The sequence below is a fragment of the Salmo salar genome, unplaced genomic scaffold (assembly GCF_905237065.1).
Source record: "Salmo salar unplaced genomic scaffold, Ssal_v3.1, whole genome shotgun sequence".
Classification (NCBI taxonomy): domain Eukaryota; kingdom Metazoa; phylum Chordata; class Actinopteri; order Salmoniformes; family Salmonidae; genus Salmo; species Salmo salar.
In genome coordinates this window covers 241,732-269,390 of record NW_025548614.1, presented here as the reverse complement: position 1 = coordinate 269,390, position 27,659 = coordinate 241,732, and the positions used below count along the sequence as shown (strand labels likewise).

The 27,659-nt window shown below is 47.1% G+C and overlaps 2 protein-coding genes and 1 non-coding gene across 5 annotated transcripts in view; 1 reads left to right on the top strand and 2 right to left on the bottom strand.

Moving 5' to 3' along the window:
* The window catches only part of LOC106596456 (ribonucleases P/MRP protein subunit POP1), a 50,002-nt gene extending 29,842 nt beyond the window's left edge, over positions 1 to 20,160 (top strand). For both annotated transcript variants that reach the window (XM_045712545.1, XM_045712546.1), the window contains exons 11-15: positions 470 to 591; positions 3,061 to 3,249; positions 14,751 to 14,905; positions 16,118 to 16,297; positions 18,789 to 20,160. In XM_045712545.1, the coding sequence (XP_045568501.1) occupies positions 470 to 591; positions 3,061 to 3,249; positions 14,751 to 14,905; positions 16,118 to 16,297; positions 18,789 to 19,497 (1,355 nt within the window). In that variant the 3' untranslated portion in view covers positions 19,498 to 20,160. The remainder of the gene's footprint in view (positions 1 to 469; positions 592 to 3,060; positions 3,250 to 14,750; positions 14,906 to 16,117; positions 16,298 to 18,788) is intronic.
* Positions 20,161 to 20,785: 625 nt separating this feature from the next.
* trnav-uac (transfer RNA valine (anticodon UAC)) lies at positions 20,786 to 20,861 on the bottom strand. The gene has a single exon. It is a non-coding gene; the product is annotated as a tRNA-Val (tRNA).
* Positions 20,862 to 23,305: 2,444 nt separating this feature from the next.
* The window catches only part of LOC106561142 (NIPA-like protein 2), a 75,448-nt gene continuing 71,094 nt past the window's right edge, over positions 23,306 to 27,659 (bottom strand). For both annotated transcript variants that reach the window (XM_045712547.1, XM_045712548.1), the window contains 3 exons: positions 25,476 to 25,539; positions 24,894 to 24,991; positions 23,306 to 23,982 (listed from right to left, as the gene is read on the bottom strand). In XM_045712547.1, coding sequence (XP_045568503.1) covers positions 23,876 to 23,982; positions 24,894 to 24,991; positions 25,476 to 25,539 — 269 coding nt within the window. In that variant the 3' untranslated portion in view covers positions 23,306 to 23,875. The remainder of the gene's footprint in view (positions 23,983 to 24,893; positions 24,992 to 25,475; positions 25,540 to 27,659) is intronic.

The following is a 27,659-nucleotide window of genomic DNA, read 5'->3' as shown; positions in this document are numbered from 1 at the left end:
TGTGGACAGGTGTCTTTTTTACAGGTAACAAGCTGCGGTTAGGAGCATTCCCTTTAAGAGTGTGCTCCTAATCTCAGCTCGTTACCTGTATAAAAGACACCTGGGAGCCAGAAATCTTTCTGATTTGAGAGGGGGTCAAATACTTATTTCCCTCATTAAAATGCAAATCAATTTATAACATTTCTGACATGCGTTTTTCTGGATATTTTTGTTGTTATTCTGTCTCTCACTGTTCAAATAAACCTACCATTAAAATTATAGACTGATCATTTCTTTGTCAGTGGGCAAACGTACAAAATCAGCAGGGGATCAAATACTTCCCCCCCCACTGTAGGCCTATAGAGCTACTAGGTGAAGCTGTAGATGTTACCAACTAGTTGTGTTCTTCCTCTGGCCTACTCAACTCAGTTCGGTGACTCTCCTGAGTACCTGGTCATACGGCAGTATGCCCTCTGCCATGTTGTTTCAGGAGTGAACGAGGAGAGGAGGAGGGAACTGATGTTGAAGGGGATCCCTGAACCCCTCAGCCAGAGTTCCCTGTGGGACCGGTCTGTCCGCGACAACGTCACACACAACAAGATGACAGACCAGGTACTGAACCATAGCAACATGTCTGTCTAATATATCATTTACTAAATGTATGTCCCCCTCCAGGAGACTCTACCCAGGAAGAAGAGACACTAAATGTATGGAGACTTTACCCAGGAAGTAGAGACACTAAATGTATGGAGACTCTACCCAGGAAGTAGAGACACTAAATGTATGGAGACTCTACCCAGGAAGTAGAGACATTAAATGTATGGAGACTCTACCCAGGAAGTAGAGACACTAAATGTATGGAGACTCTACCCAGGAAGAAGAGACACTAAATGTATGGAGACTCTACCCAGGAAGAAGAGACACTAAATGTATGGAGACTTTACCCAGGAAGTAGAGACACTAAATGTATGGAGACTCTACCCAGGAAGAAGAGACACTAAATGTATGGAGACTTTACCCAGGAAGTAGAGACACTAAATGTATGGAGACTCTACCCAGGAAGTAGAGACACTAAATGTATGGAGACTCTACCCAGGAAGTAGAGACACTAAATGTATGGAGACTCTACCCAGGAAGTAGAGACACTAAATGTATGGAGACTCTACCCAGGAAGTAGAGACACTAAATGTATGGAGACTTTACCCAGGAAGAAGAGACACTAAATGTATGGAGACTCTACCCAGGAAGTAGAAACACTAAATGTATGGAGACTCTACCCAGGAAGTAGAGACACTAAATGTATGGAGACTCTACCCAGGAAGTAGAGACACTAAATGTATGGAGACTCTACCCAGGAAGTAGAGACACTAAATGTATGGAGACTCTACCCAGGAAGTAGAGACACTAAATGTATGGAGACTCTACCCAGGAAGTAGAGACACTAAATGTATGGAGACTCTACCCAGGAAGTAGAAACACTAAATGTATGGAGACTCTACCCAGGAAGTAGAGACACTAAATGTATGGAGACTCTACCCAGGAAGTAGAAACACTAAATGTATGGAGACTCTACCCAGGAAGAAGAGATCAATATTTTTTCCTCGTGTTTGATTGTCCTTCAAGAATCCACGCTGCTGTTGAATTGAATCCTTGACTGCATCTGTACCTCGGTTTCTATCCAATTGGCAACAGATTTTCATGTGAATATAAAAACGATATGCACATTTTCCCACCAGATGTGTTTCCATCACATTGACTTGTTGCAGATAAAAGGCTGTGTGTGATGACGTAGTGCACGTAAAAATACCTTCTGTTGTTAAATTCCCATGTAGTGATTAAACAATACAAGTTAGATGGGTTTCCATCGCATTCACAGTTTCCTGACAGGTTCTGGAACATTCTCTATAGACAACAGTTCACTGACAGGTTCTGGAACATTCTCTATAGACAACAGTTCACTGTCAGGTTCTGGAACATTCTCTATAGACAACAGTTCACTGACAGGTTCTGGAACATTCTCTATAGACAACAGTTCACTGACAGGTTCTGGAACATTCTCTATAGACAACAGTTCACTGTCAGGTTCTGGAACATTCTCTATAGACAACAGTTCACTGACAGGTTCTGGAACATTCTCTCTAGACAACAGTTCACTGTCAGGTTCTGGAACATTCTCTCTAGACAACAGTTCACTGTCAGGTTCTGGAACATTCTCTATAGACAACAGTTCACTGACAGGTTCTGGAACATTCTCTATAGACAACAGTTCACTGTCAGGTTCTGGAACATTCTCTATAGACAACAGTTCACTGACAGGTTCTGGAACATTCTCTCTAGACAACAGTTCACTGTCAGGTTCTGGAACATTCTCTATAGACAACAGTTCACTGTCAGGTTCTGGAACATTCTCTATAGACAACAGTTCACTGACAGGTTCTGGAACATTCTCTATAGACAACAGTTCACTGTCAGGTTCTGGAACATTCTCTATAGACAACAGTTCACTGACAGGTTCTGGAACATTCTCTCTAGACAACAGTTCACTGTCAGGTTCTGGAACATTCTCTATAGACAACAGTTCACTGTCAGGTTCTGGAACATTCTCTATAGACAACAGTTCACTGACAGGTTCTGGAACATTCTCTATAGACAACAGTTCACTGACAGGTTCTGGAACATTCTCTATAGACAACAGTTCACTGACAGGTTCTGGAACATTCTCTATAGACAACAGTTCACTGTCAGGTTCTGGAACATTCTCCCAGGTTTACCACGTGGTCGTACGACGCAGCATACCATGGCCTGACTCCAGCTTTACCACGTGGTCGTACGACGCAGCATACCATGGCCTGACTCCAGGTTTACCACGTGGTCGTACGACGCAGCATACCATGGCCTGAGATAATACATTTTTAACAACATCAAAAACATCACACCATGTCTCAGGAACGTTTTTCTGTTGACATTTTGTGAAATTGTATCACACCTGTGGTGATTTTATTTTCATCCGGTCTAACTCGCATAAAAACTTCAGATGGAAATGTGGGTTGTCTCCCATATCAGTCTTCTCTCTGTCTGCAGGAAGTCAACAGACTGCGTAATGATGTTCTGGTCCCAGGCTCCAGACTACCCACCCCTCTGCAGGGTAGAGTACCCGTCCTACTGGTGCAGCAGTCTGGGAAGAGCCAGGGAACAGAGATGGGGTCCTGGGGGACTGGCTGGGACCTGCTGCTACCCAAAGCCTGGGGTATGGCCTTCTGGGTCCCTCTGGTATGGACTACACCTTCCCTATATAGTACACTACTCTAGACCAGGACCCAATGGCACCCTATTCCCTATATAGGGCACTACTTTAGACCAGGACCCAATGGCACCCTATTCCCTATATAGTACACTACTCTAGACCAGGACCCAATGGCACCCTATTCCCTATATAGGGCACTACTTTAGACCAGGACCCAATGGCACCCTATTCCCTATATAGTACACTACTCTAGACCAGGACCCAATGGCACCCTATTTCCTATATAGGGCACTACTTTAGACCAGGACCCAATGGCACCCTATTCCCTATATAGGGCACTACTTTAGACCAGGACCCAATGGCACCCTATTCCCTATATAGGGCACTACTTTAGACCAGGACCCAATGGCACCCTATTCCCTATATAGGGCACTACTTTAGACCAAAGGCCATAGAATATGTGGTTATAGTGCTTTTTGAGGAGCCCCTTTAAGTAGACTAATTACTACAAACATGTCTGGTCGACCCCCCTCTCCTCTCCTCTCAAGGTAGGTAGAGGACTGGTAATTAAGGTAGTACCCCTCTCCTCTCCAGGTAGGTAGAGGACTGGTAATTAAGGTAGTACCCCTCTCCAGGTAGGTAGAGGACTGGTAATTAAGGTAGTACCCCTCTCCAGGTAGGTAGAGGACTGGTAATTAAGGTAGTAACCCTCTCCTCTCCAGGTAGGTAGAGGACTGGTAATTAAGGTAGTAACCCTCTCCAGGTAGGTAGAGGACTGGTAATTAAGGTAGTACCCCTCTCCTCTCCAGGTAGGTAGAGGACTGGTAATTAAGGTAGTAACCCTCTCCTCTCCAGGTAGGTAGAGGACTGGTAATTAAGGTAGTACCCCTCTCCTCTCCAGGTAGGTAGAGGACTGGTAATTAAGGTAGTACCCCTCTCCTCTCCAGGTAGGTAGAGGACTGGTAATTAAGGTAGTACCCCTCTCCTCTCCAGGTAGGTAGAGGACTGGTAATTAAGGTAGTACCCCTCTCCTCTCCAGGTAGGTAGAGGACTGGTAATTAAGGTAGTACCCCTCTCCTCTCCAGGTAGGTAGAGGACTGGTAATTAAGGTAGTACCCCTCTCCTCTCCAGGTAGGTAGAGGACTGGTAATTAAAGTAGTAACCCTCTCCAGGTAGGTAGAGGACTGGTAATTAAGGTAGTACCCCTCTCCTCTCCAGGTAGGTAGAGGACTGGTAATTAAAGTAGTAACCCTCTCCAGGTAGGTAGAGGACTGGTAATTAAGGTAGTACCCCTCTCCTCTCCAGGTAGGTAGAGGACTGGTAATTAAGGTAGTAACCCTCTCCAGGTAGGTAGAGGACTGGTAATTAAGGTAGTACCCCTCTCCTCTCCAGGTAGGTAGAGGACTGGTAATTAAGGTAGTACCCCTCTCCTCTCCAGGTAGGTAGAGGACTGGTAATTAAAGTAGTACCCCTCTCCTCTCCAGGTAGGTAGAGGACTGGTAATTAAGGTAGTACCCCTCTCCTCTCCAGGTAGGTAGAGGACTGGTAATTAAGGTAGTACCCCTCTCCTCTCCAGGTAGGTAGAGGACTGGTAATTAAGGTAGTAACCCTCTCCAGGTAGGTAGAGGACTGGTAATTAAAGTAGTACCCCTCTCCAGGTAGGTAGAGGACTGGTAATTAAAGTAGTACCCCTCTCCAGGTAGGTAGAGGACTGGTAATTAAGGTAGTACCCCTCTCCAGGTAGGTAGAGGACTGGTAATTAAGGTAGTACCCCTCTCCTCTCCAGGTAGGTAGAGGACTGGTAATTAAGGTAGTAACCCTCTCCTCTCCAGGTAGGTAGAGGACTGGTAATTAAGGTAGTACCCCTCTCCAGGTAGGTAGAGGACTGGTAATTAAAGTAGTACCCCTCTCCTCTCCAGGTAGGTAGAGGACTGGTAATTAAGGTAGTACCCCTCTCCAGGTAGGTAGAGGACTGGTAATTAAGGTAGTACCCCTCTCCTCTCCAGGTAGGTAGAGGACTGGTAATTAAGGTAGTACCCCTCTCCAGGTAGGTAGAGGACTGGTAATTAAGGTAGTACCCCTCTCCTCTCCAGGTAGGTAGAGGACTGGTAATTAAGGTAGTACCCCTCTCCTCTCCAGGTAGGTAGAGGACTGGTAATTAAGGTAGTACCCCTCTCCTCTCCAGGTAGGTAGAGGACTGGTAATTAAGGTAGTACCCCTCTCCTCTCCAGGTAGGTAGAGGACTGGTAATTAAAGTAGTACCCCTCTCCAGGTAGGTAGAGGACTGGTAATTAAAGTAGTAACCCTCTCCAGGTAGGTAGAGGACTGGTAATTAAGGTAGTACCCCTCTCCTCTCCAGGTAGGTAGAGGACTGGTAATTAAGGTAGTACCCCTCTCCAGGTAGGTAGAGGACTGGTAATTAAGGTAGTAACCCTCTCCAGGTAGGTAGAGGACTGGTAATTAAGGTAGTACCCCTCTCCTCTCCAGGTAGGTAGAGGACTGGTAATTAAGGTAGTACCCCTCTCCTCTCCAGGTAGGTAGAGGACTGGTAATTAAAGTAGTACCCCTCTCCAGGTAGGTAGAGGACTGGTAATTAAGGTAGTACCCCTCTCCTCTCCAGGTAGGTAGAGGACTGGTAATTAAGGTAGTACCCCTCTCCAGGTAGGTAGAGGACTGGTAATTAAGGTAGTACCCCTCTCCTCTCCAGGTAGGTAGAGGACTGGTAATTAAGGTAGTACCCCTCTCCTCTCCAGGTAGGTAGAGGACTGGTAATTAAGGTAGTAACCCCTCTCCTCTCCAGGTAGGTAGAGGACTGGTAATTAAGGTAGTAACCCTCTCCTCTCCAGGTAGGTAGAGGACTGGTAATTAAGGTAGTACCCCTCTCCTCTCCAGGTAGGTAGAGGACTGGTAATTAAGGTAGTACCCCTCTCCAGGTAGGTAGAGGACTGGTAATTAAGGTAGTACCCCTCTCCTCTCCAGGTAGGTAGAGGACTGGTAATTAAGGTAGTACCCCTCTCCAGGTAGGTAGAGGACTGGTAATTAAGGTAGTACCCCTCTCCTCTCCAGGTAGGTAGAGGACTGGTAATTAAGGTAGTACCCCTCTCCAGGTAGGTAGAGGACTGGTAATTAAGGTAGTACCCCTCTCCTCTCCAGGTAGGTAGAGGACTGGTAATTAAGGTAGTACCCCTCTCCTCTCCAGGTAGGTAGAGGACTGGTAATTAAGGTAGTACCCCTCTCCTCTCCAGGTAGGTAGAGGACTGGTAATTAAGGTAGTACCCCCCTCTCCAGGTAGGTAGAGGGACTGGTAATTAAGGTAGTACCCCTCTCCTCTCCAGGTAGGTAGAGGACTGGTAATTAAGGTAGTACCCCTCTCCTCTCCAGGTAGGTAGAGGACTGGTAATTAAGGTAGTACCCCTCTCCAGGTAGGTAGAGGACTGGTAATTAAGGTAGTACCCCTCTCCTCTCCAGGTAGGTAGAGGACTGGTAATTAAGGTAGTACCCCTCTCCAGGTAGGTAGAGGACTGGTAATTAAGGTAGTACCCTCTCCTCTCCAGGTAGGTAGAGGACTGGTAATTAAGGTAGTACCCCTCTCCAGGTAGGTAGAGGACTGGTAATTAAGGTAGTAACCCTCTCCTCTCCAGGTAGGTAGAGGACTGGTAATTAAGGTAGTAACCCTCTCCTCTCCAGGTAGGTAGAGGACTGGTAATTAAGGTAGTACCCCTCTCCTCTCCAGGTAGGTAGAGGACTGGTAATTAAGGTAGTAACCCTCTCCTCCAGGTAGGTAGAGGACTGGTAATTAAGGTAGTAACCCCTCTCCTCTCCAGGTAGGTAGAGGACTGGTAATTAAGGTAGTACCCCTCTCCTCCAGGTAGGTAGAGGACTGGTAATTAAGGTAGTACCCCTCTCCAGGTAGGTAGAGGACTGGTAATTAAGGTAGTACCCCTCTCCTCTCCAGGTAGGTAGAGGACTGGTAATTAAGGTAGTACCCCTCTCCTCTCCAGGTAGGTAGAGGACTGGTAATTAAGGTAGTACCCCTCCTCCAGGTAGGTAGAGGACTGGTAATTAAGGTAGTACCCCTCTCCCCAGGTAGGTAGAGGACTGGTAATTAAGGTAGTACCCCTCTCCAGGTAGGTAGAGGACTGGTAATTAAGGTAGTACCCCTCTCCTCTCCAGGTAGGTAGAGGACTGGTAATTAAGGTAGTACCCCTCTCCTCTCCAGGTAGGTAGAGGACTGGTAATTAAGGTAGTACCCCTCTCCTCTCCAGGTAGGTAGAGGACTGGTAATTAAGGTAGTACCCCTCTCCCAGGTAGGTAGAGGACTGGTAATTAAGGTAGTACCCCTCTCCTCCCAGGTAGGTAGAGGACTGGTAATTAAGGTAGTACCCCTCTCCAGGTAGGTAGAGGACTGGTAATTAAGGTAGTACCCCTCTCCTCTCCAGGTAGGTAGAGGACTGGTAATTAAGGTAGTACCCCTCTCCTCTCCAGGTAGGTAGAGGACTGGTAATTAAGGTAGTACCCCTCTCCAGGTAGGTAGAGGACTGGTAATTAAGGTAGTACCCCTCTCCAGGTAGGTAGAGGACTGGTAATTAAGGTAGTACCCCTCTCTCCAGGTAGGTAGAGGACTGGTAATTAAGGTAGTACCCCTCTCCTCTCCAGGTAGGTAGAGGACTGGTAATTAAGGTAGTACCCCTCCTCCAGGTAGGTAGAGGACTGGTAATTAAGGTAGTACCCCTCTCCTCTCCAGGTAGGTAGAGGACTGGTAATTAAGGTAGTACCCCTCTCCTCTCCAGGTAGGTAGAGGACTGGTAATTAAGGTAGTACCCCTCTCCAGGTAGGTAGAGGACTGGTAATTAAGGTAGTACCCCTCTCCTCTCCAGGTAGGTAGAGGACTGGTAATTAAGGTAGTACCCCTCTCCAGGTAGGTAGAGGACTGGTAATTAAGGTAGTACCCCTCTCCTCTCCAGGTAGGTAGAGGACTGGTAATTAAGGTAGTACCCCTCTCCTCTCCAGGTAGGTAGAGGACTGGTAATTAAGGTAGTACCCCTCTCCAGGTAGGTAGAGGACTGGTAATTAAGGTAGTAACCCCTCCTCTCCAGGTAGGTAGAGGACTGGTAATTAAGGTAGTACCCCTCTCCTCTCCAGGTAGGTAGAGGACTGGTAATTAAGGTAGTACCCCTCTCCTCTCCAGGTAGGTAGAGGACTGGTAATTAAGGTAGTACCCCTCTCCTCTCCAGGTAGGTAGAGGACTGGTAATTAAGGTAGTAACCCTCTCCAGGTAGGTAGAGGACTGGTAATTAAGGTAGTACCCCTCTCCAGGTAGGTAGAGGACTGGTAATTAAGGTAGTACCCCTCTCCTCTCCAGGTAGGTAGAGGACTGGTAATTAAGGTAGTACCCCTCTCCAGGTAGGTAGAGGACTGGTAATTAAGGTAGTACCCCTCTCCAGGTAGGTAGAGGACTGGTAATTAAGGTAGTACCCCTCTCCAGGTAGGTAGAGGACTGGTAATTAAGGTAGTACCCCTCTCCTCTCCAGGTAGGTAGAGGACTGGTAATTAAGGTAGTACCCCTCTCCAGGTAGGTAGAGGACTGGTAATTAAGGTAGTACCCTCTCCTCTCCAGGTAGGTAGAGGACTGGTAATTAAGGTAGTACCCCTCTCCAGGTAGGTAGAGGACTGGTAATTAAGGTAGTACCCCTCTCCTCTCCAGGTAGGTAGAGGACTGGTAATTAAGGTAGTACCCCTCCTCTCCAGGTAGGTAGAGGACTGGTAATTAAGGTAGTACCCCTCTCCTCTCCAGGTAGGTAGAGGACTGGTAATTAAGGTAGTACCCCTCTCCTCTCCAGGTAGGTAGAGGACTGGTAATTAAGGTAGTACCCCTCTCCTCTCCAGGTAGGTAGAGGACTGGTAATTAAGGTAGTACCCCTCTCCTCTCCAGGTAGGTAGAGGACTGGTAATTAAGGTAGTACCCCTCCTCTCCAGGTAGGTAGAGGACTGGTAATTAAGGTAGTAACCCTCTCCTCTCCAGGTAGGTAGAGGACTGGTAATTAAGGTAGTACCCCTCTCCTCTCCAGGTAGGTAGAGGACTGGTAATTAAGGTAGTACCCCTCTCCTCTCCAGGTAGGTAGAGGACTGGTAATTAAGGTAGTAACCCCTCTCTCTCCAGGTAGGTAGAGGACTGGTAATTAAGGTAGTACCCCTCTCCTCTCCAGGTAGGTAGAGGACTGGTAATTAAGGTAGTACCCCTCTCCAGGTAGGTAGAGGACTGGTAATTAAGGTAGTACCCCTCTCCTCTCCAGGTAGGTAGAGGACTGGTAATTAAGGTAGTAACCCCTCCTCTCCAGGTAGGTAGAGGACTGGTAATTAAGGTAGTACCCCTCTCCTCTCCAGGTAGGTAGAGGACTGGTAATTAAGGTAGTACCCCCTCCTCTCCAGGTAGGTAGAGGACTGGTAATTAAGGTAGTACCCCTCTCCTCTCCAGGTAGGTAGAGGACTGGTAATTAAGGTAGTACCCCTCTCCTCTCCAGGTAGGTAGAGGACTGGTAATTAAGGTAGTACCCCTCTCCTCTCCAGGTAGGTAGAGGACTGGTAATTAAGGTAGTACCCCTCTCCTCTCCAGGTAGGTAGAGGACTGGTAATTAAGGTAGTACCCCTCTCCTCTCCAGGTAGGTAGAGGACTGGTAATTAAGGTAGTAACCCTCTCCTCTCCAGGTAGGTAGAGGACTGGTAATTAAGGTAGTAACCCTCTCCTCTCCAGGTAGGTAGAGGGGCTGGTAATTAAGGTAGTAACCCTCTCCTCTCCAGGTAGGTAGAGGACTGGTAATTAAGGTAGTACCCCTCTCCTCTCCAGGTAGGTAGAGGACTGGTAATTAAGGTAGTACCCCTCCTCTCCAGGTAGGTAGAGGGCTGGTAATTAAGGTAGTACCCCTCTCCTAGGTAGGTAGAGGACTGGTAATTAAGGTAGTAACCCTCTCCTCTCCAGGTAGGTAGAGGACTGGTAATTAAGGTAGTACCCCTCTCCTCTCCAGGTAGGTAGAGGACTGGTAATTAAGGTAGTACCCCTCCTCTCCAGGTAGGTAGAGGACTGGTAATTAAGGTAGTACCCCTCTCCTCTCCAGGTAGGTAGAGGGCTGGTAATTAAGGTAGTACCCCTCTCCTCTCCAGGTAGGTAGAGGACTGGTAATTAAGGTAGTACCCCTCTCCTCTCCAGGTAGGTAGAGGACTGGTAATTAAGGTAGTACCCCTCTCCAGGTAGGTAGAGGACTGGTAATTAAGGTAGTACCCCCTCTCCAGGTAGGTAGAGGACTGGTAATTAAGGTAGTACCCCTCTCCTCCAGGTAGGTAGAGGACTGGTAATTAAGGTAGTACCCCTCTCCTCTCCAGGTAGGTAGAGGACTGGTAATTAAGGTAGTACCCCTCTCCTCCAGGTAGGTAGAGGACTGGTAATTAAGGTAGTAACCCTCTCCTCTCCAGGTAGGTAGAGGACTGGTAATTAAGGTAGTACCCCTCTCCTCTCCAGGTAGGTAGAGGACTGGTAATTAAGGTAGTACCCCTCTCCTCTCCAGGTAGGTAGAGGACTGGTAATTAAAGTAGTAACCCTCTCCTCTCCAGGTAGGTAGAGGACTGGTAATTAAGGTAGTACCCCTCTCCTCTCCAGGTAGGTAGAGGACTGGTAATTAAGGTAGTACCCCTCTCCTCTCCAGGTAGGTAGAGGACTGGTAATTAAGGTAGTACCCCTCTCCTCTCCAGGTAGGTAGAGGACTGGTAATTAAGGTAGTACCCCTCTCCTCTCCAGGTAGGTAGAGGACTGGTAATTAAGGTAGTACCCCTCTCCTCTCCAGGTAGGTAGAGGACTGGTAATTAAGGTAGTACCCCTCTCCTCTCCAGGTAGGTAGAGGACTGGTAATTAAGGTAGTACCCCTCTCCTCTCCAGGTAGGTAGAGGACTGGTAATTAAGGTAGTCCTCTCCTCTCCAGGTAGGTAGAGGACTGGTAATTAAGGTAGTACCCCTCTCCTCTCCAGGTAGGTAGAGGACTGGTAATTAAGGTAGTACCCCTCTCCAGGTAGGTAGAGGACTGGTAATTAAGGTAGTACCCCTCTCTCCAGGTAGGTAGAGGACTGGTAATTAAGGTAGTACCCCTCTCCAGGTAGGTAGAGGACTGGTAATTAAGGTAGTACCCCTCTCCTCTCCAGGTAGGTAGAGGGCTGGTAATTAAAGTAGTACTCCTCTCCAGGTAGGTAGAGGACTGGTAATTAAGGTAGTACCCCTCTCCTCTCCAGGTAGGTAGAGGACTGGTAATTAAGGTAGTAACCCTCTCCTCTCCAGGTAGGTAGAGGACTGGTAATTAAGGTAGTACCCCTCTCCTCTCCAGGTAGGTAGAGGACTGGTAATTAAGGTAGTACCCCTCTCCTCTCCAGGTAGGTAGAGGACTGGTAATTAAGGTAGTACCCCTCTCCAGGTAGGTAGAGGACTGGTAATTAAGGTAGTACCCCTCTCCTCTCCAGGTAGGTAGAGGACTGGTAATTAAGGTAGTACCCCTCCTCTCCAGGTAGGTAGAGGACTGGTAATTAAGGTAGTACCCTCTCCTCTCCAGGTAGGTAGAGGACTGGTAATTAAGGTAGTACCCTCTCCTCTCCAGGTAGGTAGAGGACTGGTAATTAAGGTAGTACCCCTCTCCAGGTAGGTAGAGGACTGGTAATTAAGGTAGTACCCCTCTCCTCTCCAGGTAGGTAGAGGACTGGTAATTAAGGTAGTACCCCTCTCCAGGTAGGTAGAGGACTGGTAATTAAGGTAGTAACCCTCTCCTCTCCAGGTAGGTAGAGGACTGGTAATTAAGGTAGTACCCCTCTCCTCTCCAGGTAGGTAGAGGACTGGTAATTAAGGTAGTACCCCTCTCCTCTCCAGGTAGGTAGAGGACTGGTAATTAAGGTAGTACCCCTCTCCTCTCCAGGTAGGTAGAGGACTGGTAATTAAGGTAGTACCCCTCTCCAGGTAGGTAGAGGACTGGTAATTAAGGTAGTACCCCTCTCCTCTCCAGGTAGGTAGAGGACTGGTAATTAAGGTAGTACCCCCTCTCCAGGTAGGTAGAGGACTGGTAATTAAGGTAGTACCCCTCTCCTCTCCAGGTAGGTAGAGGACTGGTAATTAAGGTAGTACCCCTCTCCAGGTAGGTAGAGGACTGGTAATTAAGGTAGTAACCCTCTCCAGGTAGGTAGAGGACTGGTAATTAAGGTAGTAACCCTCTCCAGGTAGGTAGAGGACTGGTAATTAAGGTAGTAACCCTCTCCAGGTAGGTAGAGGACTGGTAATTAAGGTAGTACCCCTCTCCTCTCCAGGTAGGTAGAGGACTGGTAATTAAGGTAGTAACCCTCTCCTCTCCAGGTAGGTAGAGGACTGGTAATTAAGGTAGTAACCCTCTCCTCTCCAGGTAGGTAGAGGACTGGTAATTAAGGTAGTACCCCTCTCCAGGTAGGTAGAGGACTGGTAATTAAGGTAGTAACCCTCTCCTCTCCAGGTAGGTAGAGGACTGGTAATTAAGGTAGTACCCCTCTCCTCTCCAGGTAGGTAGAGGACTGGTAATTAAGGTAGTACCCCTCTCCTCTCCAGGTAGGTAGAGGACTGGTAATTAAGGTAGTAACCCTCTCCTCTCCAGGTAGGTAGAGGACTGGTAATTAAGGTAGTACCCCTCTCCTCTCCAGGTAGGTAGAGGACTGGTAATTAAGGTAGTAACCCTCTCCTCTCCAGGTAGGTAGAGGACTGGTAATTAAGGTAGTACCCCTCTCCTCTCCAGGTAGGTAGAGGACTGGTAATTAAGGTAGTAACCCTCTCCTCTCCAGGTAGGTAGAGGACTGGTAATTAAGGTAGTACCCCTCTCCAGGTAGGTAGAGGACTGGTAATTAAGGTAGTACCCCTCTCCTCTCCAGGTAGGTAGAGGACTGGTAATTAAGGTAGTAACCCTCTCCTCTCCAGGTAGGTAGAGGACTGGTAATTAAGGTAGTACCCCTCTCCTCTCCAGGTAGGTAGAGGACTGGTAATTAAGGTAGTAACCCTCTCCAGGTAGGTAGAGGACTGGTAATTAAGGTAGTACCCCTCTCCTCTCCAGGTAGGTAGAGGACTGTTAATTAAGGTAGTACCCCTCTCCTCTCCAGGTAGGTAGAGGACTGGTAATTAAGGTAGTACCCCTCTCCTCTCCAGGTAGGTAGAGGACTGGTAATTAAGGTAGTACCCCTCTCCTCTCCAGGTAGGTAGAGGACTGGTAATTAAGGTAGTACCCCTCTCCTCTCCAGGTAGGTAGAGGACTGGTAATTAAGGTAGTACCCCTCTCCTCTCCAGGTAGGTAGAGGACTGGTAATTAAGGTAGTACCCCTCTCCTCTCCAGGTAGGTAGAGGACTGGTAATTAAGGTAGTACCCCTCTCCAGGTAGGTAGAGGACTGGTAATTAAGGTAGTACCCCTCTCCTCTCCAGGTAGGTAGAGGACTGGTAATTAAGGTAGTAACCCTCTCCTCTCCAGGTAGGTAGAGGACTGGTAATTAAGGTAGTACCCCTCTCCAGGTAGGTAGAGGACTGGTAATTAAGGTAGTACCCCTCTCCTCTCCAGGTAGGTAGAGGACTGGTAATTAAGGTAGTAACCCTCTCCTCTCCAGGTAGGTAGAGGACTGGTAATTAAGGTAGTAACCCTCTCCTCTCCAGGTAGGTAGAGGACTGGTAATTAAGGTAGTACCCCTCTCCAGGTAGGTAGAGGACTGGTAATTAAGGTAGTACCCCTCTCCAGGTAGGTAGAGGACTGGTAATTAAAGTAGTACCCCTCTCCTCTCCAGGTAGGTAGAGGACTGGTAATTAAGGTAGTACCCCTCTCCTCTCCAGGTAGGTAGAGGACTGGTAATTAAGGTAGTACCCCTCTCCAGGTAGGTAGAGGACTGGTAATTAAGGTAGTAACCCCTCTCCTCTCCAGGTAGGTAGAGGACTGGTAATTAAGGTAGTACCCCTCTCCAGGTAGGTAGAGGACTGGTAATTAAGGTAGTAACCCTCTCCTCTCCAGGTAGGTAGAGGACTGGTAATTAAGGTAGTACCCCTCTCCTCTCCAGGTAGGTAGAGGACTGGTAATTAAGGTAGTACCCCCTCCTCTCCAGGTAGGTAGAGGACTGGTAATTAAGGTAGTAACCCCTCTCCTCTCCAGGTAGGTAGAGGACTGGTAATTAAGGTAGTACCCCTCTCCTCTCCAGGTAGGTAGAGGACTGGTAATTAAGGTAGTAACCCTCTCCAGGTAGGTAGAGGACTGGTAATTAAGGTAGTACCCCTCTCCTCTCCAGGTAGGTAGAGGACTGGTAATTAAGGTAGTACCCCTCTCCTCTCCAGGTAGGTAGAGGACTGGTAATTAAAGTAGTAACCCTCTCCAGGTAGGTAGAGGACTGGTAATTAAGGTAGTACCCCCTCCTCTCCAGGTAGGTAGAGGACTGGTAATTAAGGTAGTACCCCTCTCCAGGTAGGTAGAGGACTGGTAATTAAAGTAGTACCCCTCTCCTCTCTTTCAGGTTTATAGAGGAGTTCGTATCGGAGGGCTGCGGATGAGTCTGAAACACGCCCAGAATAAAGGAGAGCCTCACTTTCCCCACGACTACCCAGACTGCCCTGCTGGAGCACGCTTCCAGGAAGAGCAGGAGGCTGAGCTGCTGGCCAAGTTCAGGAGGTGAGGAGAGGGTCGGTATCACCTGATGTATTGAGGAGAGGGTCGGTATCACCTGATGTATTGAGGAGAGGGTCGGTATCACCTGATGTATTGAGGAGAGGGTCGGTATCACCTGATGTGTTGAGGGTCGGTATCACCTGATGTAACTCCAGGTGTGTTGAGGAGAGGGTCGGTATCACCTGATGTAACTCCAGGTGTGTCGGTATCACCTGATGTAACTCCAGGTGTGTCGGTATCACCTGATGTAACTCCAGGTGTGTCGAGGAGAGGGTCGGTATCACCTGAGGTAACTCCAGGTGTGTCGGTATCACCTGATGTAACTCCAGGTGTGTCGAGGAGAGGGTCGGTATCACCTGATTTAACTCCAGGTGTGTTGAGGAGAGGGTCGGTATCACCTGATGTAACTCCAGGTGTGTTGAGGAGAGGGTCGGTATCACCTGATGTAACTCCAGGTGTGTCGGTATCACCTGATGTAACTCCAGGTGTGTCGGTATCACCTGATGTAACTCCAGGTGTGTCGAGGAGAGGGTCGGTATCACCTGATGTAACTCCAGGTGTGTTGAGGAGAGGGTCGGTATCACCTGATGTAACTCCAGGTGTGTCGAGGAGAGGGTCGGTATCACCTGATGTACCTCCAGGTGTGTTGAGGAGAGGGTCGGTATCACCTGATGTAACTCCAGGTGTGTTGAGGAGAGGGTCGGTATCACCTGATGTAACTCCAGGTGTGTTGAGGAGAGGGTCGGTATCACCTGATGTAACTCCAGGTGTGTTGAGGAGAGGGTCGGTATCACCTGATGTAACTCCAGGTGTGTCGAGGAGAGGGTCGGTATCACCTGATGTAACTCCAGGTGTGTCGAGGAGAGGGGTCGGTATCACCTGATGTAACTCCAGGTGAAAAGGGGGGGTCTGATAATGTTTGATAAAGAAAGTCTAACTCAGTGGTATTCTGGAGGTTCCATACTGTATATAATGCTTCTCATAACCAACATATTCATACAGGATCTGTGATAACACTGTTGAGATTCAAGTCAGATTACTGGTGAGAGTTTAATATATAAACTATCCTTTGAGTTTGATATTTCAACTGAGCTAATTTCATCAAGCGGAGGCTAATGACTGCGTTTTCTATTATTGTTACGGAAACGGCTGCGCTGCCCCTCGTGCCCTGAAAACAGTTTGACCAGAGCATGACCCCCCCCCTGATCTCTGTAGGCGCCCACCAGCCAAACGGACCAATTACATCAAACATGGCTGCCTGGCTCCGTTCCGTTGTCCCTGGCAACAGCTGGCCGAGGAGTGGGAGCTGATTGTGAAGGAGGAAGGAGGAGAGGAGGCAGTCGCACCAATGGAACAGGAAGTGACACCACCCCAGAGTAACTTCACGGTCTTGAGGTAGATGCCACTTCTGGATGATACTATATATATATATATATATAATAGGCACGTGGAGGCCACACACACTACTGAGACTCATTTTGACTTGTTTTAAGGACATTACATCAAAGTTGGATCAGCCTGTAGTGTGGTTTTCTTTTGAGTGTGACTCCAAATCCAGACCTCCATGGGTTGATAAATTGGATTTCCATTGATTATTTTTGTGTGATTTTGTTGTCAGCACATTCAACTATGTAAAGAAAAAAAGTATTTAATAAGATTATTTCATTCATTCAGATCTAGGATGTGTTGTTTAAGTGTTCCCTTTATTTTTTGAGCAGTATATATATATATATAAGGGATAAACACTGAGCTGTGTACATTATCTGGATATAATGGACCCCGTTGGTAGGAAGAAGGATCCGGTCGGCGTAGTGATTTACAACGGTTATGAGGCATGTATTGTTGGAACTACTTCCGAGGTGTCCAATATCTCTTACAACTGTCTGAAGTTTATTCAAACTCTAGAATTTATTTGTAAAAAAATTATTTAACCTTTATTTAACGAGGCAAGTCAGTTAAGAACAAATTATTATTTTCAGTGACGGCCTACTGGGGAACAGTGGGTTAACTGCCTTGTTCAGGGGGCAGAACGACTGGTCAACTTACCGGGTAAAATAACGGATAAATAAAAATTAAAAAAGCTAGTCTTGCCTCATTGAAGTGTGCGCGTCATTTTGGCGATGTTGTCAACTAAACCTGTCTAGAAGACATATCTCAACTAGTTTATCAGTTTCCTGCTTAGCCCAATGTGTTTTCACATCACAAATGACTGGTACTTGTATTGGTCCTCCTGCAATGATATCTTTTGTAAGGAAAGTTCCTAAGTCAAATGTCCTCCTTATATCCTGTCAGGCCTCTATTCAATCCGTAGCGCAGTAGTTCAGCGTTACAGCGCGATTTGACGTTTAAAGGCAATGTTAAACGCGGAAGTGGAGACTGCATTCCCGGGGCCAACATGGCATATGTCGGCTGGATGGGAAGTGATCTTTCAATTTCTATAGCGCTTCAGTCTTAGACTGGATAGAGTCCTGAATCTGTAGCTCCTCAGTCTTAGACTGGATAGAGTCCTGAATCTGTAGCTCTTCAGCCTTAGACTGAATAGAGTCCTGAATCTGTAGCTCTTCAGCCGAATAGAGTCCTGAATCTGTAGCTCTTCAGCCTTAGACTGGATAGAGTCCTGAATCTGTAGCTCTTCAGTCTTAGACTGAATAGAGTCCTGAATCTGTAGCTCTTCAGTCTTAGACTGAATAGAGTCCTGAATAGAGTCCTGAATCTGTAGCTCTTCAGCCGAATAGAGTCCTGAATCTGTAGCTCTTCAGTCTTAGACTGAATAGAGTCCTGAATCTGTAGCTCTTCAGTCTTAGACTGGATAGAGTCCTGAATCTGTAGCTCTTCAGCCTTAGACTGAATAGAGTCCTGAATCTGTAGCTCTTCAGTCTTAGACTGAATAGAGTCCTGAATCTGTAGCTCTTCAGCCTTAGACTGAATAGAGTCCTGAATCTGTCGCGCTTCAGCCTTAGACTGAATAGAGTCCTGAATCTGTAGCTCTTCAGTCTTAGACTGAATAGAGTCCTGAATCTGTAGCTCTTCAGTCTTAGACTGAATAGAGTCCTGAATCTGTAGCTCTTCAGCCTTATGCCTAATAGAGTCCTGAATCTGTAGCTCTTCAGCCTTATGCCTAATAGAGTCCTGAATCTGTAGCTCCTCAGTCTTAGACTGGATAGAGTCCTGAATCTGTAGCTCTTCAGTCTTAGACTGGATAGAGTCCTGAATCTGTAGCTCTTCAGCCTTAGACTGAATAGAGTCCTGAATCTGTAGCTCTTCAGCCTTAGACTGAATAGAGTCCTGAATCTGTAGCTCTTCAGCCTTAGACTGAATAGAGTCCTGAATCTCAATAGAAAGTGTTTTTCATTACCTCTAATATTAGTTTCATCCTCTCCTCTGCATAACTTATAGTATTCATTCATAATGTGTTTAATAATTGCATTTCACCTTTTATGAAACCCCTATTCTTGTTTTAACAATGACTTGACCTTTTTCAGTGTAGCGTAGTGTCTGACAGCTCTGATGCATAACCCCTACCCAGCATACCTTTCACGATGAGAACATCCAGACCCAAATTTACTGTCCTACATCAGAGAGATTATCCTCCGAAAAATCAACAGTTTATAAAATAATGGCTGACTTCATGAGCTCAAATTGTGATTTTACTGCGTTTTGGCTGAATCCATATTTTTTTGTTTGTTGTGGTTTCTGTGAATCACTGAGCGGTTAAAAAAAAAAACACAACGTTTTATACCTTTTTAAGACCACTTTGTTGGTGCACTGAGGATACAAAATGGCTTTCCTAGAAGTAGTGGCCGTATTTTTTTATAAACGCTGAGCCACGATTGGGTTCCGCGGTATAAAACACTGAACCCTAATTGGTTGTCTCTGTGTTCAACAGGAACAGGAAGTCTCTAAGGCAGCTGTCAGCTTGGTGTCGCCCCACATCCTCTAAATGTCAGAGGGCACGTAACCTGGGATCAACGCCACAACTCAACCGTAACGTCGCAGCGTCTCTCCTCTCGGCACACGGCGGCAGCAGCCTGGTGTGGACCCGTCTCTCCCTCGTCACCAAGGGCCAACCGGAGCGGCACGCCCTGGTGTGTGTCCCCACCGCGGAGGACCTCCAGCTGGTACGTAAGGAGCCCGGCTGCACCGGCCCCCAGGAGCCTCTCCACACTGACCACTTCAAGAGCCGCGTCAAACGGCCTCGCAAGAAGGACCACAACAAACCCGGAACAACCTCTTCCTCCGTCAAACCTGAAAACAAGCAGACTGACCCTGCTTCTACCTCAATCCCTGGTTCTGATCCTAGTTCCTCACCCAGCCTCACCAACCCCTCTTCCTCCAGTACCTCAGCCTTGACTCTGGGTCTCTGGCCGGAGCCCCTGCCCAGCGTGACCTCCCACTGCTCCAGGGTGACTCTGGGCTGGGTGACCCAGGGGGACTTCTCCCTGTCGGCTGGCTGTGGAGAAGCTCTGGGGCTCCTCAGTCTTACTGGTCTCCTACACACCCTGCTCAGACAGCCTGACAGCCAGAGAGGACTGGTGCTGCTACGGAACCCCGGGTCACTGCAATACCGCTTCGCTAAGATCAACATCGAGGTCTGAGGAGTACTGAGTGTTCAGTACCGCTTCGCTAAGATCAACATCGAGGTCTGAGGAGTACTGAGTGTTCAGTACCGCTTCGCTAAGATCAACATCGAGGTCTGAGGAGTACTGAGTGTTCAGTACCGCTTCGCTAAGATCAACATCGAGGTCTGAGGAGTACTGAGTGTTCAGTACCGCTTCGCTAAGATCAACATCGAGGTCTGAGGAGTACTGAGTGTTCAGTACCGCTTCGCTAAGACCCAGCTATATAAAACCACAGACTGTGTTCTGAGGAAAAGCCTTGTGCCTTGTGCGACTCCCTTCACCTCACCTCTGTTAGGGGTACTAGTTATGAAATGCCTGGCATGAACACACAACACAACATGACACATACTGAATGCCACATTGGTTGAGTGGAAGAACTTTTGCTTGATAATAATAATAATTCACTGTAAGGTTTTTCATTGGAGTTGAAATGCCAGTTAATTTTTGAGTTGAATAATTGTTTTCATCGAAGGGACTGTCTTCAGATTGTCCCTGGGTGTGTGTACCGGCTCTGTAGAGAAGACATCAGTCATTCTTTGGTTTGCCTCGATTCCCATTTATTTTTATTTTATTTTAAAGAGATCTTTGTTGGATTTGATTGAAATGGTTGACAATAAATAATAAATCCCTCTACACCAATCTGAGTTACCTAAAGCCTATTCCCTGTCAAACACTGTGTTACTGTAGCCTAGCCTGCACAGCGATAGCTACTGTTTACCGCACATGGTAGTTGTCTAGTGAGACCTAGCTAGCTAGCGGTGTGTAGCCTAGCCTGCACAGCGATAGCTACTGTTTACCGCACATGGTAGTTGTCTAGTGAGACCTAGCTAGCTAGCGGTGTGTAGCCTAGCCTGCACAGCGATAGCTACTGTTTACCGCACATGGTAGTTGTCTAGTGAGACCTAGCGGTGTGTAGCCTAGCCTGCACAGCGATAGCTACTGTTTACCGCACATGGTAGTTGTCTAGTGAGACCTAGCTAGCTAGCGGTGTGTAGCCTAGCCTGCACAGCGATAGCTACTGTTTACCGCACATGGTAGTTGTCTAGTGAGACCTAGCTAGCTAGCGGTGTGTAGCCTAGCCTGCACAGCAATAGCTACTGTTTACCGCACATGGTAGTTGTCTAGTGAGACCTAGCTAGCTAGCTAACGGTGCGTAGCCTAGCCTAGCCTGCACAGCGATAGACATTTACATTTTAGTCATTTAGCAGACGCTCTTATCCAGAGCGACATACAGTAGTGAATGCATACATTTTTTTTTTGTACTTGCCCCCCGTGGGAGTCGAACCCACAACCCTGGCGTTGTAAACACCATGCTCTACCAACTGAGCCACAGGGAAGACGGCTACTGTACATGGTAGCAGTAAGTGACATGTGCCAGAACACACCCCTTATTATGAAACTGATAAGGTGATTGGCTGCAGTTTGTTTTATAATTTTTTCCCCCATTTAAATATTCAAGCATAATTTAAAATTCATTACATGGGCCTAAATGAAATATATATTTATGTACGATGTCCTTGAGTATCCTGAAAGGCATCTACCAAATAAAATGTATTATTATTATAGTTTTAGGTACACATCTGATTCTAACAGGACTGACCTCCTGCTCTGATTCCAACAGGACTGACCACCTGCTCTGATTCTAACAGGACTGACCTCCTGCTCTGATTCTATCCCTAACAGGACTGACCACCTGCTCTGATTCTATCCCTAACAGGACTGACCTCCTGCTCTGATTCCAACAGGACTGACCTCCTGCTCTGATTCCAACAGGACTGACCACCTGCTCTGATTCTAACCCTAACAGGACTGACCTCCTGCTCTGATTCTAACAGGACTGACCACCTGCTCTGATTCTAACAGGACTGACCTCCTGCTCTGATTCTAACAGGACTGACCACCTGCTCTGATTCTATCCCTAACAGGACTGACCTCCTGCTCTGATTCTAACAGGACTGACCACCTGCTCTGATTCTAACAGGACTGACCACCTGCTCTGATTCTAACAGGACTGACCTCCTGCTCTGATTCCAACAGGACTGACCTCCTGCTCTGATTCTATCCCTAACAGGACTGACCACCTGCTCTGATTCTATCCCTAACAGGACTGACCTCCTGCTCTGATTCCAACAGGACTGACCTCCTGCTCTGATTCCAACAGGACTGACCTCCTGCTCTGATTCTATCCCTAACAGGACTGACCACCTGCTCTGATTCTATCCCTAACAGGACTGACCTCCTGCTCTGATTCTAACAGGACTGACCACCTGCTCTGATTCTATCCCTAACAGGACTGACCACCTGCTCTGATTCTATCCCTAACAGGACTGACCTCCTGCTCTGATTCCAACAGGACTGACCACCTGCTCTGATTCTAACAGGACTGACCTCCTGCTCTGATTCCAACAGGACTGACCTCCTGCTCTGATTCTATCCCTAACAGGACTGACCTCCTGCTCTGATTCCAACAGGACTGACCACCTGCTCTGATTCGAACCCTAACAGGACTGACCTCCTGCTCTGATTCTATCCCTAACAGGACTGACCACCTGCTCTGATTCTAACAGGACTGACCTCCTGCTCTGATTCTCTGCACCTCAGCACACATGTGCTCACTGAGCTGACAAGACATTAGGATTAGATTATTTCCATGACAGACTGACCAGGTGAATCCAGGTGAGCGCTATGATCCCTTATTGATGTTTCACCTGTTAAATCCACTTCAAATCAGTGTAGATGAAAGTGAGGAGACAAGTTAAAGAAGGATTTTCAAGCCTTGATACATGGATTGTGTATGGGTAAATGGCCAATGACCCAAAACACACGGCCAAGGCAACAAAGGAGTGGCTCAAGAAGAAGCACATTAAGGTCCTGGAGTGGCCTAGCCAGTCTCCAGACCTTAATCCCATAGAAAATCTGTGGAGGGAGCTGAAGGTTCGAGTTGCCAAACGGCAGCCTCGAAACCATAATGACTTGGAGAAGATCTGCAAAGAGGAGTGGGACAAAATCCCTCCTGAGATGTGTGCAAACCTGGTGGCCAACTACAAGAAACGTCTGAACTCTGATTGCCAACAAGGGTTTTGCAACCAAGTACTAAGTCATGTTTTGCAGAGGGGTCAAATACTTATTTCCCTCATTAAAATGCAAATCATTTTATAACATTTTTGACATGCGTTTTTCTGGATTATTTTGTTGTTATTCTGTCTCTCACTGTTCAAATAAACCTGCCATTAAAATTATAGACTGATCATTTCTTTGTAAAGTGGGCAAACGTACAAAATCAGCAGGGGATCAAATACTTTTTTCCCCTCACTGTTGTAGGTGCCAGGTGCACCTGTTTGAATGTGTCAAGAACTGCAACGCTGCTGGGTTTTTCACGCTCAACCGTTTCCCAATGGTCCAACGGCCAACTTCGACAACTGTGGGAAGCATTGGAGTCACCTGAAGACGTTAGGCTCAGCCCTACCTGTCAGTATGGCAGTTAAACTGATTTACACACCTCTTTGAAATGCAATTCAGAAAATGATATGTCACATTTAAACATTTCCGTGTAGTGTTGTCCTGAGGCCGTCCTTCCAAATCTCATCTTGTTGAGCGAAGCCTGGATATCCGAGGTTATTAGCTTGAACAAATATCCTACTTTCTGATGTTTTAAAAAGTTGTCTACCGGCCTTGAGATGCCCCCTCATGTAGTTAAATAGTAATTCTCGTTACGACCAGTAGAGTGCGCCGTTATTCCCTGCTTTGCCAGCCAGAGTTCTTAGAGACCTCGAGAAACAACTTCTTAAATATCCACATTCCAGTTTTATTAACAAATCAATGATAGAAACCATATTAAAAGCGTCTCGTCAGAAATTCGTTCAAACAGTTGCTTTCGTACGAACAGAGAATAATCCGGTGGTTCGTCAGGACAGACACCTCCCTTGAGAATGAAATAATAACGTTTTATTGGTGTCTGTAGTGCATTTTTGGGTTGGATCCTGAGATGTCTCCTCGCTATCTGTAGCACCAGAGTTCAATTCCCTGATAATTGATAACTTTCCCCCCCCAGAGTCCCCAAGACTCCTGGAATTAGGAGGGATTTAGAAGATAGCAAACATTTCCCAGAAATCCTAGTAAAGCAGTCATAATCCTGCTGTAAATACAGTATGGAGACAGTGCTCTCACTTTGTCCCTGTAGTCAGTCATTCAGTCTGGCAACCCAGGAGAGAGGTGTGTGTGTGTGTATAGTGCATGTGTGTGTGTGTGTATAGTGTGTGTCGTGTGTAGTGTGTGTGTCGTGTGTATATAGTGTGTGTGTGTATAGTGTTGACACAGGTAGTCTCTGTACACAGACAGACAGGTGTGGCTGACATTAGGAGTCGTCCTGAGGACCAGGTTTGTTACACATCAGTTTAGCTGCCAGAGATCCGTATGTGTTGCTTTTAGCCTCCGGCTGGACCTGATCTTTAGATCTTCTCCCTGTAGCGGAGACGAGACAACACATATAGATCGTTAGAGAGGTGGTCTGTTGCTGGGGGATAATGCACATTCACCATGTTATTCTGTTGCTTGGGGATAATGCACATTCACCATGTTATTCTGTTGTTTGGGGATAATGCACATTCACATGTTATTCTACTGCTGGGGATAATGCACATTCACCATGTTATTCTGTTGCTTGGGGATAATGCACATTCACCATGTTATTCTGTTGCTTGGGGATAATGCACATGCACCATGTTATTCTGTTGCTTGGGGATAATGCACATTCACCATGTTATTCTGTTGCTTGGGGATAATGCACATTCACCATGTTATTCTGTTGCTTGGGGATAATGCACATTCACCATGTTATTCTGCCGCTGGGGATAATGCACATGCACCATGTTATTCTGCTGCTGGGATAATGCACATTCACCATGTTAACAGAGTTAACCTCACCCCCTGGCTATTGAGGGATATCTGAACAGGTTTACTGCCCAACTCCGGTCCTCCAGTACCCCCAACAGCCCAACTCCGGTCCTCCAGTACCCCCCCCAACAGCCCAACTCCGGTCCTCCAGTACCCCCCCAACAGCCCAACTCCGGTCCTCCAGTACCCCCCCAGCAGCCCAACTCCGGTCCTCCAGTACGCCCCCCCCCCAGTACACAGTTTCGTTGTAACCCTTTACAAACACTTCATTTCAACTAATTGAGAGCTGATGATTAGTTGACCAGTTGAATCGGGTGTTCTTGTCAAGGATTACAATGAATAATGTGTACTGTTGGACCGGAGGATTTAGTTCCAGACGTTTTCTTTTACTTGTAGAAATATAGTCTTAGATATTAAATCAAGATGTTTCAAAATGCTCTCATCCATTTCTATTTGTTGTAAGAGAAGTATATAGTTACCTGGGATTTTCCCCATGGCTATAAAGGTTATGTTTTCAGTCTTGATCTTGGGTCTGTCTCTGGCTATCAGGAAAACTCCAATGAACGAGAGCAGACAGCTGGAAGAGTTCAGAGAGAGGGTTATGTTCAGATATCACTCTAAAAAATCAAGGAGTTGGAATCACAGCGTTTACAATTCTGGGGTTAATTTTGGAGTTATCTGACCCCTCAGAGTGATTACGGTCTCTGGAGTTCATTGGGACGGTGTACTAAACTCCATTAAAAGTAACCAGATACAGGGACTGAAAAGTATCCACAGTCCCTGCTCTGGATGTCACATTGAGGAATGTCAAGGCCTGTATTTAGAGGGAATGTCAAGGCCTGTATTTAGAGGGAATGTCAAGGCCTGTATTTAGAGGAATGTCAAGGCCTGTATTTAGAGGGAATGTCAAGGCCTGTATTTAGAGGGAATGTCAAGGCCTGTATTTAGAGGGAATGTCAAGGCCTGTATTCAGGTGGAATGTCAAGGCCTGTATTTAGAGGGAATGTCAAGGCCTGTATTCTTAAAAAGACCGTACTAATGGGGTTTTGCATACTACTTACCCAAAGAGAAACATTAATATATTGAGCAAAGCCAACCCCCGGAATTCCTGGTAAAATACTATTCCTGCAAAAGAAAATAAGTAGTTTAACACCAAGCCAAAACAACATCAGAGAGAGAGAGAGAGAGAGAGAGAGAGAGGAGAGAGGAGAGAGAAAAGCAGCTGTCCATATCTGGAGGATAAACTCTAATTAGTATGGAGCACCACACCATGAAACATTTTGTCTTCGTCCCCAAATGCCATCCTTGTCTTTTATTTAGTGCACTACTTTTGACCAGGGCCCATAGGAAGTAGTGCACTATCTAGGGAATAGGGTGCCGTTTTGGGATGCACTCTTTTTGGCTCTTTTAGGTTTTCAGTGGAGTTGCACGGCGTTAGCCTGGCAGAGTCACAGAACAACAAAAAAGAAGTCCTCCGGAGATGGGGAAAACAGAATGAGCCAGGCCGAGTGATTATCTTACCCACAATTTCTTGTCTCATCGCTGCAACTCCCCAACGGGCTCGTGAGGCGAAGGTTGAGTCATGTGACCCGCCAAACCACACTTCTTAATACCCGCCCGCTTAACCCCGGAAGTCAGCTGCACCAATGTGTCGGAGGAAACGCCCGTTCAGCTGACCACCGAGGTCAGCCTGCAGGCGGCCGGCCCGCCACAAGGAGTCGCTAGAGCGCGATAAGCCAAGGAAAGCCCCCTCCCCTAACCCGGACGACGCTGGGCCAATGGGACTCCTGGTCACGGCCAGTTGTTTAAAACAGCCTGGGATCGATCCCCAGGCTGTAGTGAAGCTGCGCCACTCGGGAGGCCGTGTAAAACAGAGTGATTCTGTTGGACCGTTTAAAAAGAGACAGCAGTGATTCTAGAGTCCCCAGGGAGATGGAGAGAGACAGAAAGAAGAGGCAGAGGCAGAGAGACAGAAAGGAGAGGCAGAGACAGACAGGGAGAGAGACAGTGAGAGGGAGAGAGAAAGAGAAAGGAGGGGCAGAGACGAGATGGAGAGAAACAGAAAGGAGGGACAGGGAGATAGAGAAAGGGAGAGGAGATGGGAGAGAGACAGAAAGGAGGGGCAGAGACAGGGAGATGGAGAGGAGATGGGGCAGAGACAGTGAGAGGGAGAAAGGAGAGGCTGAGACAGGAAGATAGAGAGGGAGAGGAGATGGAGAGAGGCAGAAACAGGGAGAAGGAAATAGAGACAGGGAGAGGGAGAGAGACAGGGAGATGGAGAAAGGAGAGGCTGAGACAGGAAGAGGGAGAGGAGATGGAGAGAGGCAGAAACAGGGAGAAGGAAATAGAGACAGGGAGAGGGAGAGAGACAGAAAGGACAGGGAGATAGAGAAAGGGAGAGGAGAGGAGATGGAGAGAAACAGAAAGGAGGGAGAAGGAAATAGAGACAGGGAGAGGGAGAGAGACAGGGAGATAGAGAAAGGGAGAGGAGAGTGAGAAAGGAAAAAGCAGACAAAGAAATGGTTCCCTAGTTCACATCAGTGAGTCACCATCACTGAGGGTGTTGCCCATAGACTTTATGTTATCCCAGGGCGTTATCACAGCAGAGCTATAGGAAACAACACATTTTCCTTTCTCCCAACAGAGGGAAATCTCAACTGGAATAGTCACAGAGGGAAATCTCAACTGGAATAGTCACAGAGGGAAATCTCAACTGGAATAGTCACAGAGGGAAATCTGTACTGGAATAGTCACAGAGGGAAATCTCAACTGGAATAGTCTCAGAGGGAAATCTCAACTGGAATAGTCACAGAGGGAAATCTCAACTGGAATAGTCACAGAGGGAAATCTCAACTGGAATAGTCACAGAGGGAAATCTGAACTGGAATAGTCACAGAGGGAAATCTCAACTGGAATAGTCACAGAGGGAAATCTCAACTGGAATAGTCACAGAGGGAAATCTCAACTGGAATAGTCACAGAGGGAAATCTCAACTGGAATAGTCTCAGAGGGAAATCTCAACTGGAATAGTCTCAGAGGGAAATCTCAACTGGAATAGTCACAGAGGGAAATCTGTACTGGAATAGTCACAGAGGGAAATCTCAACTGGAATAGTCACAGAGGGAAATCTCAACTGGAATAGTCTCAGAGGGAAATCTCAACTGGAATAGTCTCAGAGGGAAATCTCAACTGGAATAGTCACAGAGGGAAATCCGTGGACTTAACTCCTGTTTTGATAGACATTA